The sequence below is a fragment of the Molothrus aeneus genome, chromosome 3 (assembly GCF_037042795.1).
Source record: "Molothrus aeneus isolate 106 chromosome 3, BPBGC_Maene_1.0, whole genome shotgun sequence".
NCBI lineage: Eukaryota > Metazoa > Chordata > Aves > Passeriformes > Icteridae > Molothrus > Molothrus aeneus.
Genome location: NC_089648.1, coordinates 22,008,849 through 22,021,344, shown reverse-complemented (window position 1 = coordinate 22,021,344; position 12,496 = coordinate 22,008,849). Strand labels below are relative to the sequence as shown.

The window sequence follows — 12,496 nt, the reverse complement described above, 5'->3', positions numbered from 1 at the left end:
ATGTTTGCCATTTTTGTGAAGTAATGTGATACCTGCTTCTGTTGCAGTTCTCCAAACCCTTCACTGTACCTTGAAACAATTCACCGACAGCAAAGATAATCAGATTTGTTGAAGCAACTTTCTTTGTTTCTTTGGGACTCATGAAATTGTATCTTCCTTAAACTAAATTCAGTTAATGCCTTTATTTAGAAATCAGCCTTCTCTTTTTGAATAACCACAATAATTCTGCTAGTCTGGGGGAAGAAATATTTTGATTAAATTACTAGTGCCTTAGAATGCATTTTTTACATAGATCAAAACAAGAGGAAGATGTTTCTGTTTGTCTTCCCCCTTTCTTCTCCTCCTTTTCTAGAGACTTTCCTGAGATGATCAACTGTTTTTCCTGTTGGGTTCGTTGGGTTTGGTGTTTGGTTTTTGGAGGTTTTTTCTTGGTTTTTTTTGCTGCCTTTTTTTAAAACTTCATTGAAGTAGAGAAATTGCTCGGTTCTCTCCCAGTGCCATCGTTGTTCTCCCCTCCCCCAAGTCCAATGTGTTTTTTATTAAACTGAATTAGGACATTCTAGTCTCTCTTAAGAGTGGAAATGGGAACAGCTTAAATGAGCAGCCACATGAGACTCAGCAGCCTTTCCAACTGCACTGCAGAAGCTTAGCTGCAAAGAGAATGATAATTTTTGAAGGATTTGTGCAACTGTTGAAGAACTACCAGCATTAATATTAAAAAGCAGCTTATCCATTTTTCCTTTTCCATTTTAAGAGTATATAGCTTTCTTACTATGCTTGCTATAAAAATCAGTCTACTAAATATTTTGCTTCCTTTCAATCCTCTTCCCTTTTGTAATTCCTCTATTTGCATACTTTCTCATATACTGAAGTGGGTTCTTTGTTGTTGGTTTTGCCTAAGAATGTCAGCCTCTGGGGTTGAATGCAGATACAAGCGTGGGTTTGAGATCTCTGCCATTCAAAACCAGCCAAAACTGAATTGCAGCAGAAACCAATTGTATCCAGGATTGGGATGAGAAGGTTTTCATCCCTAAAAATATTTGTCCTTGAGGTAGAAAATTTTTGGTCCTTGAAATCCATATTGCTACTTCAATGTTTATTCTATCCAAGACAGCCACGAGTCTGATATCTTCTGACCCTTATTTTCAGTCTCTGCCTCTCTTTATTGCTATATCAGATGTCTTCAGATTTCTTTAGATACTTAAAAAAACATTTTTAAAAAGTAGGTCTTTGAGTTATCATCTCACCTCTCTTTCCCTTTTCCTCTCTGCTGGCTCAGCCAACCACCTTGCCTGTCATTGGAAATTATTCATTCTCTTCAGAGTACTGTGCTGATTTTTTCACAGGCTTATATTCTTTCCCAAGGAAAAAAAAAATAATGGAGCAGGGGCTTGGACTCTGGTTGCATAAAAAGTTATGAGGGCAAATGTGGTATCTAAACAGGGCACAAGAGCACAGAGGTCCCTGAAATTTGCCACTCTTACTCTCCTAATTCTGTGCTTCTCAGCCTTCCAGCATTACTCGGGTCTGAACACTTAGGGACAGTGCCAGCTTCACACCCAAGAGCTGTGTGTGTGCAGTGCAGGTGGATCTGATCTTGGGCAGATCCCTTACTTTTCAAAGCTGCTCCTCTGGGTGGGGTCGCAGTGGTGTAGAGGCCAGCTGAAAACTGTGCCTGTCTGTGCCCAGCTTCAAGGCTGGGTTATGGTCAGGCACTGGTGTGAGCTGAATGCAGGCTGTCAGGGAAGGAACTGCTGTTTATTCCTGTGTCTATCCTAAAGGAAATCAGAGAGCAAGATGATGTGAATGATGGCTGTCTTGGTTTAGGAATATCTTGGCAGGAGATCTGAGAGTTCTGAATAACAAAACAGGTCAATAAAAGCTTTCCCATAAAAAAAGGCTAAAAAATGAATAAGAGAAACACTGTTTTGTTTCTATGGAAGCTAAGTAGAGGGAAAAAATTAAATGAAAGAGAGGAAAGGAGAACTTGACTTTGGCTTTCATGTTACCTGAAGTTAAGAATGAAGCTTGTATTGCAGTGGCAGAAAGACAGTCACTCAAGAGAGCCCTGACAGCCTGTGTGACTGAGGGGTGGTAATGCACAATTAAAACATGAGAACACACAGCAATGACACATTTCTAAGCAGGCCTTAGGTGTTATAAAACACAGTTTAAGCTGCTAAGGGTGGTGGTTAACTTTGCTTTAGCAGACGTTTTACCATCCCAGAGGGAGGGAGGGAGGGAGGGCCACAAGGAGGGATGGTGCCCAGCAAGTGAGTATCTGCTGATGCTGTTGCTCATGAGTAGCTACAGATACTTGATCCTGCAAAAGCTGGTTGAACATGGAGGAGTGTGGGCTTTTTTGCTATCTTATCCAGTCTTCTTTTTTTCAGGCTAGCTAGTAATTAATCTATAAAAGCATGTAGATTTTTAACTTAAAGGGACAGCTGAAGTTGGACAAACTGTAGGATCCAATTCCCTTTTGATACACAGCCATGCAGCCTACTGAGATGGGTTAGATTGGAGCTGTAATAACTTTACAGACTTTAGTGAGTCTGCTTCCTTCAGCATTTGCTCTCATACAGTCTTTTGTCATCCCTCTCCATTAACTCAGTTCTGAAACTGGCTCTGGCTGACATTCAGCCCTGTTTTTTTACAGCACACACCCAGCCCAACTTTTATGCATCAACTTATTTGTAGTGGATGTCTCATTCTGAAATTCATGTGAATTCAGGCAGTTCAATTGTGTGACTGTCATTTGATCTGTAATTTTACTTGAGTTGAAAAATTCTGTGGGTTTTGGCTTCTCTGGTGTGTGATAGAGCCAGAAGTGTTCATTTTATATCATCTTCTTAGTATTTCACTGCCTGTTGTCTTCTCTAAGTTTATAGAATGGCCTGGATTGGAAGGGATCTTAAAGGCCATCTAATTTCAGCCCCCCTGCTGTCAGCAGGGACACCTTCCATTAGACCAGGCTGCTCAGAATGCAACCTGGTCTTACACACTTCCAGGGATGAGACATCCACAACTTCTCTGGGCAATCTGTTCCAGTGCCTCATCACCCTCACAGTAAAGCATTTCTTCCTAGTATATAATCTAAACCTACTCTCTTTCAGTTTGAAGCCATTCCTCCAAGTCCTGTCACTGCAGGCTCTCATAAAAAGTCCCTCACCATCGTTCTCAGAGGCTCCCTTCAGGTACTGGAAGGCCACAATTAGAGCACTGCAAGGTCTTCTCTTCTCCAGGCTGAACAATCCCAGTTCTCTCAGCATTTCCTCACAGGAGAGGTGCTCCATCCTTCTAATCATCTTGGTTGCCTCCTCTGGACTCCCTCCAACAGGTCCATGTCCTTCCTGTGCTGGGAACCCCACAGCTGCTTCTGGCTCTACGGTGATAGAGTTTACAAAGGAGAAAAATTGGATCACCTTTATTCAAGACTGGTATTTCCTTCCCACTTCAAGTTTACCAGAATTAAGTTATGGCATGCTTCCAGGAGAGCCTATTTGTATTGCCTTTCAGTTACTTGTGTTTGAAGAGGGAGACAGCTGGAGTGTGTAAAGGCTTTTCAGCCAGCTTGGTGGGCCCCTGGCTTTCAGTCTGGAGAATGGAGCTGTGCAAGTTGCAGGGGACCTTGTTGAAATGATGAGAAAAGAATTGGAGCAAACCCTTGTCTCTGTTGAAATCAATTGAACTACCATTAGCGCGACTCCAGATTTCATCCATAAACTTAAGTAGGGTATTTCTTTTTCTGGGCAGCCTACAGAAATGTTTCTGTCTGTTGGCATTTGTTTTCATGTTTCTTTGTAACGATTGCATAATTGAGATGTATCTGTAATGTCAGAAATGTAATAGGTTAAGTAGCATAAATGACTGTTAGAAAGAGAAGAAACACAGAACTGCAGAACCGTTGTTGCTTTTAACTCCTACCAGGTTAGTTGTTCAGTTTAACCATTTAGTAGTCAGAGCTGTTGTGGTAAATGGCAGTGATGGGTGTTTAGGCACCAGTGCTAAACACAAAGAAGAAAAAGCACCCTTTTCTTCCTTTGTCTTAAATGGAAATAATTCAGTATACTGCTAATGGTTTCTCAGTTGGCCAGAGACTAACTTTGCTGCCCCTGAGCCTTAACGATGTCATGATAGTCTTTGGATTAATCTGACAAGAAATGGATACTGTTAGGATTTTGTTAAAGCTGATAGCAAATGCTGTGTATACAGCATCAAGCCCTTGAGTTTAAGCATTTAGTTTGAGTACTAAAAAAACATTTGGTATCTAAGGGACTGGTTGATTACTGATGATGCTTTTATCAGTGTGCATATCTGGGTTTTTTCTATTACCTGAAGGTAGTATAACAATGCTTTTTAAACATTTGCATTTTTTTCTCTCCAGATCAGTGATGCCTTTGAAAGGAATGTTTTCATCTTTCTTTTATTTTTATTTTGGGGGAGGGGAGATGGGTGTTCGAAAACAATGCAATTTTCTTCAAATGTGATTCTCATAGTGACTAAACTTTCCAGTCCTTTTGTGACTTGATTGGTATTTTAATGTGATATCCCCTTATATTTTTTAGAGCTTTTTACAAATGTTTCTCTATGACTGTGATGATAACTCTGTAAATCTACCTGACAGCAGCATGTCCCACCTCTCAAACCAGAGCTGAGTTGAGGATGCTAGAGCTGCTGAAGAGGAAATTCTAATGAATAATTTTTAATTTTTTTTTTTATTATTCTGAGAGAGGGGAAGAAAGGTGTCTGTGCTGATGCCACAGATATGAAACCTCTTGACTGCTTTCTAGTGTTCTGTAACCTGTGACAGGTAACCCCCAGGTGAAAGGGTGCAGTAAGTGGAACTTGGCACATGCCCAAGGGACATCACTTTTTGTGGTGACTACAGCACTAGCTGTGGCTGCTGGTACAGTCCACAGCATCTGCCACTGTGGTGCTCCTGTCTGCGGGAAGAGAAGGGCTCAGGGGCCTGGTTGGCCCCTTGATACATTTTTGTAATGAAATCAGGTTGGTAGCTGCCTTAAGTCTCTTACTGTCCTTACTCCTGAATTCTTGTGGTCTTTTAATTGTTTGCTGAGACATCTGTTCTCCCTCGTTGGTTTGTATTGTTTCTTGTCCTTTGAGTAATACTTGTCACTTCAGACTTTAAAAAGAAGGGCCAAATTCAGGGAACTTGGTGTGAATTATAGCTCTGCTAATAGGTGAAATGGGACATAGCTCCTATACAAATGATGTGCCTATAGATCCAGTAGTACTGTTTTTATGGGAAGATGTGTTCTGAGCATCTTGACTGAGCTTCGTTAACTTGGCAGGCATAAAAGGAGATGCACGTTCCCTCTCTTCCTCTAAATGTTGATGGCCTTTCAGTGTGAAACACCATACAGTGTTTATTTTTATGCCCTTTTAATGTTTTGTGGAGGGTTTGTTTAGTTTCCCTTCATAATTTTTAATAGGAAGTCTTTGAAGTTGGGCCGTGGATGAAAAACCCTGTTGGCAACCTGACTATTCATTGTTGACTCCTATCTTCTTTAATTGTTCATCTATAAAAATCTGGAAGGGAGTGTGTTCAGAGAAACTGTGAAGCAATGTATATTTCTGGAAAGGGGAAATAAACTTGCAATTATTCTCAGCTATTATTTGTCACGTGAAGATGTTACATACTAATGGTTGCAGATGGTTTACACAAAAACTATACACACTGTAAAGGCTCATCACTGGAAGCTATGGCTTTCTGTTATACATTATGCTAGAATGGAAAAGGTTTTTTTCTGCCTGCAGCTATGTATTACCCTTATTTGCTGTTGCTAGCACAAACTCTCCTTAATATGCATCCAGCAATGGTTAAAATTTTCTCCATCGGTGACTTCACATTTATCCACGTCGATGGAGGATTCTTCTCAGGTTAGAAAGGTAAGGACATCAGTGTGCAGGAGTCTTTGAGGGAGAGCACTGCATTTAGAAAATCAGATGTGAAGGAAGCAGAGTTAAGGTTTTGGTTTAATATTTCTGTGTTCTTGTTCAAGTTCAGGGTCTGCTTTTATTTTAAAATGTATTTATGAGTGCATAAGCATTTTGTACCTCCATGCATATGTGTGACTGTAGACACAGTGATTGCTTCATATTGTGGAGTAGTAAAACAATCCTGTCATGTGCTTATGTATTTTTTTATTCTTCAGAAACAGTACAGACATCTGTAAAATGTTATTTGAGTTACAGTTTATACACTAAAAATTATAAGAGGCTGCATCCAGTATAAATTTGTCTGTTAAAATCATGCAACACAAAGAAGGGGGGGTGAGAAGGTAGAACAGAAGTTGGAGTTCAGCATTCTTGATGTAAGATGACTGGTCAGAAAAGATTTCAATTGACTGGTTTGATCTTAGCAGACATATTCCAGGTCAGTCAGCCTCGCCTGCATCCCTGGAAAAGTGATGAAACAGCTCATCGTGGATGTTAGCTCTAAGGGTGTGGAGGAAAAGAAGGTTATCAGGAGTAGTCAACAGGGATTCACCAAGGAGAAGTAATATCTGCTAGCCTTCTGTGATGGAATGTCTGGCTGTGTGGACAGATGAGGGGAGACCAGTGCCTACCTTGACTTCAGCAAGGCTTTTGACACTGTCTCCCATAACATCCTCATAGGTGAGCTCAGGAAGTGTGGGTTAGATGAGTGAGGTGGATTGAGAAGTGGCTGAAGGGATGGTCCCAGAGTGGTGGGCAGTGGTGCAGGGTCTGACTGCAGGCCCATTGCTAGTGGTGTTCCCTAGGGGCCAATACTGGGTCCAGCCCTGTTCAATTTATTTCTCAGTAGTCTGGATGAAGGGACAGAATATACTCTCAGCAGATTTGTTCCTGATACAGAGCTGGGAGATTTGCCAGAAGCCTGGGTAGCTATTCAGCAAGAGCTGGACAGGCTGGAGAGTTGGGTGGAGAGATCTTAATGAAGTTCCATGAAGGCAGGTGCAGGGTGCAGCACCTGTGGAAGAATAACCCCCTAAACCAACCCAGGGGGCTCAGCTGCTGGAAAGCAGCTCTGTGAAGAATGACCTGGGAGTCCTGATGGACAGCAAGCTGTCCATGAGCCAGCAGTGCCCTTAAGGTCCAAGAGGCCAAAGGTGTCCAGGGGAGCATGAGGAGGACCATTGCCAGCAGGTCCAGAGAGGTGATCTTGCCTCTATTTTGCCCTCATGGGGCCTCATCTGAAGTGCTGTGTCCAATTCTGGTCTCTCTAGTTTAATAAAGGCAAGGAACTACTGGAAAGAGTTTAGTGGAGGGTTGTAGAGGTGATAAGGGGACTGGAGCATCTCTTATGAGGAGAGGCTGTTTAGCCTGGAGAAAATGGGATTTTAGCAATGCATAGAAATATCTTAAGGGCAGGTATCAAGGGGATGGAACCAGGCTCTTTTCATTGGTGCCCAGCAACAGAACAAGGGGCAATGGGCACAAACTGAAACACAGGAAGTTCCATCTAAAAATGGTCTATCCATCCTTACTCTGAGGGTGCCAGTGCACTGGAACAGGCTGCACAAAGGCTGTGGAGTCTTCTCTGGAGATATGCACAGGTGAACCTGCTTTAGAAGAGATGAGGTTTTAGAAGAGGTTTGCAGAGATGATCTGCAGAGGTCCCTTCCAACCCCAACCATTCTGTGATTTTGTGAGTCTATGACTTGCCTTGATAGTCAACTAACTAAAACTAGTAATGAGAGCACAGTATATGGCTGACTAAAACTGCTTGAATGTTTGTATTCTTTATGGGAAAAGACAGTTTTGAAAAATAAGCTTTTATTGGTTTGGCAGAATGATTTTATCGGAGCACTAGAGGAGAGGCAGGATAATAGAATGGGATGAAGTAATCTAACTGCTCTGAAATAGCCCAGCTGCTACAATTTTGCATCTGATTATGTATTTCAAAGGAGAAGATTTTACAGTTTCCTTTGAGGCAATAACAATAACAGTTTATGGAAAGAGCCAGCACTTACCTTGTCTTTCTCTTACTCTGCAGGTGCTTGGCACACTGAACTTACTGATCTGTGTAGGATTTGTGCTGTGGTCCATTCATTGAAGATGTGAAACAACATCGAGTCTGAGATTGGAATTACTGACAGACTGGAGGAAATTTTAGTCCTTGTGATGCACATGGACATGCTGAATTTTAAGTAATTCTAGCTTCTTCTCCCCTCCCCTCCCTTCCCCTCACTCAGCTATCTCAGGGTTCATAGAGATTTCAATGGTTTGTGTGCCTGTAAGTTTGGAACAGAAGTGACCAAAAATGGGGGACCAGCAATTGTATAAAACTAATCATACTGCCAACAACAACGAGAACTTGTACTACGAACAACACCAAATGAACTCCCTTCCATCTCTGAATCATAGCTATGGGACATCTGTTATGGATGCTCCCCAGGCGTCCCCCCTCTCCCCTCCATTTCCCCAAGATTCAAGGGACAGTATAGCTTTGCCTGTAGGTTCAAAAAGTCTTGGGTCGATGGATACATCTAGACAAACCAGTTGGACACATTCTGGCTCAGGAAACCACGTCCCAGCGAGGAACAGTTTGAATAATCAAAGCTCAATGTGGAGCCCCCTCGGGCAGGGGGAGTCCCATGACGGATACCAATATTCTTACCCACAACCCAGCGAAAACCGGTCGCAAAAAATTACCAGTGGGGTCCTGCACAAATTGGACTCCTTTACACAAGTATTTGCTAACCAAAATCTGAGAATTCAAGTCAACAACATGGCTCAGGTTCTGCACACCGAGTCTTCGATGGTGGATAATTCCGGTGACAGTGCGCTCAGGCAGCTGCTGTCCCAGAAGCCGGCGGTCGAGCAACAGCCCGTAGCTTCCACCATACAAAGATACCAACCAGTGCCACAGCAAACGCACCAGAACTTTGCAAGCACACAGCAAAAGCAACAAATGCAAGTCATGCAGCACCAACAGCTGTACTACGACTACCAGCAGCACTTATCGCAGATGCAGATGCATTCTGCGTTCCAGCAGGGACAGGCGCACGTTCCACAGATGCAGTCCCAGCAGCTCCTGCCGCAGCAGATGCAGCACCTGCAGCAGCCTCAGTACTACGGCCAGCCCCAGCAGGGACACCAGCGGCTCTCGATCCAGGAGATGCAGCAGCAGCCCCCGGCTCGGCAGCAGCGGCAGTGTCCCGTGCAGATCGCTCAGTATTACCAAACACAACCTGTCATGCAGCAGTTACAGCAGCAGCAGCAGCAGATGCAGTTGCCGCTTCCTCCGTATCACAGGGAACCCGATCCAAAGACTGTGCATGAGCCACACCAGTACTCTCAGGATCCCAGTCATCCTGTGCAGCTTATCCAGCTGGGAGCAGTGCCTCAGTATTGCTTCCAGGATCCCCACGAACAGTACAGGCACTTGTACCCCCAGAGTTTACTGCAGCAGCAGCAGCAAGAGCAGCAGAAGCAGTACCTGAGTGAGAGCAGAGTGCCATCCCTGAACTCCCACGTTGGCCTCACTCCACCCGAGAGCGCCGAGGATCCCGCACGGCAGGAGATGAATTCTGTAGGTAATGCTGTGCCTCATCGAACTCTTTTGCCACCCCTTGGAGTTCATCTGAACAACAAAAGCTCTCAGCAAGACTCTCCCAGCACCACGTGGCCTCAGGTAGGTGGTGTTTTAGATCCATGCCCAGCCAAATTTGTTTGCAGAAGAGTAGCAAAGTGTGGAAACTAAGCGGTTTCGGCAGAGGCAGGAGGTTAGGATGTGAGCTGTGGGCATCTCTGGGATGGGGAACTATTGGGAAACTTCATTACTACACTTCTGTCTGCAGCTCAGGGTTGGCTTTTGGCCAGGCTGGCAGCAGCACAGAATTGTGTCTGTGAGGCTGCTGCTTTCCTTGTGAGAGGCTTTGGGAAGTTCTGCCTCAGTTTCTGAGAAGGAGGGACCCAGTTACAACAAATCCTGCTTGCTCATTTTTTAACACTGCAGGCTCAGTTGTTCAGGAGCAGTTAGTCAACTCTGTTTCCAAAAGTAGTGCTCCTGGGTCAAAGCAAAGGCTTCAAACAGGTGAGTGAAGAAAACTTGAACTAGCAGTGCTCACAGGGGCAGATTTGATGTCTGGCTCTCAACTCAGAGGCTTTTTAATAGTAGTAAAATAGTATGTAAAGTGCAGACTTAATGCTGTGAGTACCTTCGTTTACACACTATTTCCTGAAAAATTATTTTCTCAACTTTTTCCTCTCTTTTCCATTGTCCTGTTTTGAAAGCAGGTGCAACTGTCAGATGGCAGACTGCAGCCACTGTCCCCAGAACAAAGGTATTTTTAAAAGATTCTGTCTTTCTAATAAAATATGAAAAATGCAAAGGAGATCTCTATTTAGAGGGAAAAGCATACAGTCTGGGTGTGTAATAATTGTTGCTCTTCTAGAAATACCTTTAGTTTTGTGCTTTCTGATTTTTAAGTTTGTATGATTTTCAGCATCCCACCCATAGCAATAGACTCAAATACTTTCTTTATATTAATTAAAAAAAAAAGGAAGGAAACCAAAAAAAAACAGAAGCAGGGAGCTCCAGTGTTGCATTTATAAGAAAAGGGATGCTGTCTGGTCTGGATTTGTATCTTTGGCAGCAAAGATCTTCTGTTTGTTTCTTAAGGTCACACCTCTGAAGGGCCAAGGTGTCTGTCAGAGTGGTTGCCTACCATAAATTAGAGGCATTGTGTCCAAGTACTTGTTAATTGCTGTCAAAAGTGGGGAAATGCAAGTCTATCGTGGTAGATGTCATGGGTCTCAGATTTTCTGTATTGATGAGCATGTCCTGCTCAAAACCTCCCTTTTCCCCATCTTGGGAGCAGCTGATCTAGGTTATTGGCCACGTATTCCACAGCAGTCACCACGCACTTACTTGTGACTTCATTACCATCTAACTGTAAAATTTTATAAACTTCCTTGATTAAAAAAGCTCCCTCTGCAACAAAGGGAACATGCCAAACTAATCTTTTTTCTTCTGTTCCATGCTTTAAAAAAATGAAAATAAAAATAGTGGCCAGAACAGAGAAACACTTCCTGAGAGAGCTGATGCGAAGAACAAGCTAATGTGTTCAATATGCTTGAAGGAATTTAAGAGTTTGCCTGCTCTAAATGGTCACATGAGGTCACACGGAGGAGTAAGAGCATCTCCTAACTTCAAACAGGTAGCAGTCCATTTGACTTCAGTATTTGGCACAGTCCTTTTGTGTTGATGTTTGCTTGCTTTGCCATGCTTTGCTTTGCTGTCAAAACTTGTTCTTCTCAGCACTGTTTTGTTATGTCATACCCCATGGAAGTATAAATGCACATAATTCTGTTAGTTTGTAGGCCAGAAGTCTTGTTTTGAAGACAGAGGCAGTGGTGGAGGACAGATCAGTGTTTGTCCTTCTCTGTTTCTCTGCACGTTACAGAACACCCTACCAAGTCATGTCAGGAACGTCTAATTTTTTTCCTCCTCATGTTTGTTTATTATATTAGAAATACCAGGAACATCAAGTCTTCCTTATTTTCATTTTGACTACTTGGATGACTAAGGAATATTTATTGGAAGCCTTCCCAGGCTTTAACTGGAGGAGCAGAATTGTTGAATCTTTGACAGCTTTCTTCCAAAGTGTTTTAGTTGTAATAGGTATCAACAAATACCAAACCAAAAATGTGTTTGAGTTGTTCTGCATAAAAATAACTTGCCCTGTCAGTCAGTCTTTATCCTGATATTTTAGAAATTCTGTCCTAACAGGGAATACCATAGGAGGGCAAAAAGCTACCAGAGTTCCAGAGTTTGTCTTTTTGTTTTTAGTTGGGTGATGGAGAATTCTGTGTTTGTAGCAATAAAAAGAGACATGTTTGTTTCCCCTCCTGCAAGTTACCTTGCAAAGATGCTGCAGGTGATTGTTTGTCACCAAGACTGAATCCTGTGTAGGAGTCACAAGTAACCTGCCAACTTCATTGGAGGCAAAGCTGGAGTCCCAGGAAGGAACACTGTTGTGTGTTTGTAACCCTGGCCACTTCTTTTCAGCCACGGTGCACACCTTGCGTGGTGCATCGATGCAGAGCAGCGCTCGCTCACTGGGCTGAAAGCCTTTAATTGTCTGTGCAGGATGAAGGAGAGAAACCACCACAGCAGCTGCTGTCTAAAGAGGTGGATGGCCTCGCGCCCATCGTCATGCCAGTGTCTGTCCCTGTAAAGCTTCTGTCACCTGAGCCCAGCACGCAGCCCTCTGCCAGCAGTGCCACAGTCACAGACAAGCCTGCCAACTCTGTGTCAGATGACGAGATGCCCGTTCTCGTGAAGATGACTTACTCTCCACCGTGCAGTCCAAAAGTGGCCAACCCCTGCTCATCCTCTGTGAGTGCTGTGTTTCTTGCCACTAACTGTCCTGTGCTTGTTAAATCCCTTTGCTTGTAGTGCTGCTACTTTCTAAAATGTCTGTATTTTAGAATATTTTCTGGAATCTTTATGATTCCTAATAAATAAAAAGAGTCCTGTAGC

General features: G+C 43.1%; 1 protein-coding gene across 5 annotated transcripts in view; it reads left to right on the top strand.

The window, feature by feature from the left end:
- TRERF1 (transcriptional regulating factor 1) overlaps positions 1–12,496 on the top strand; it is a 97,575-nt gene that overhangs the window by 69,392 nt on the left and 15,687 nt on the right. For 2 of the 5 annotated variants that reach the window (XM_066546478.1, XM_066546479.1), the window contains 4 exons: positions 8,003–9,643; positions 10,246–10,295; positions 11,021–11,171; positions 12,104–12,352. In XM_066546478.1, coding sequence (XP_066402575.1) covers positions 8,270–9,643; positions 10,246–10,295; positions 11,021–11,171; positions 12,104–12,352 — 1,824 coding nt within the window. In that variant the 5' untranslated portion in view covers positions 8,003–8,269. The remainder of the gene's footprint in view (positions 1–8,002; positions 9,644–10,245; positions 10,296–11,020; positions 11,172–12,103; positions 12,353–12,496) is intronic. The other 3 variants (XM_066546482.1, XM_066546484.1, XM_066546483.1) reach the window with 3 other exon arrangements.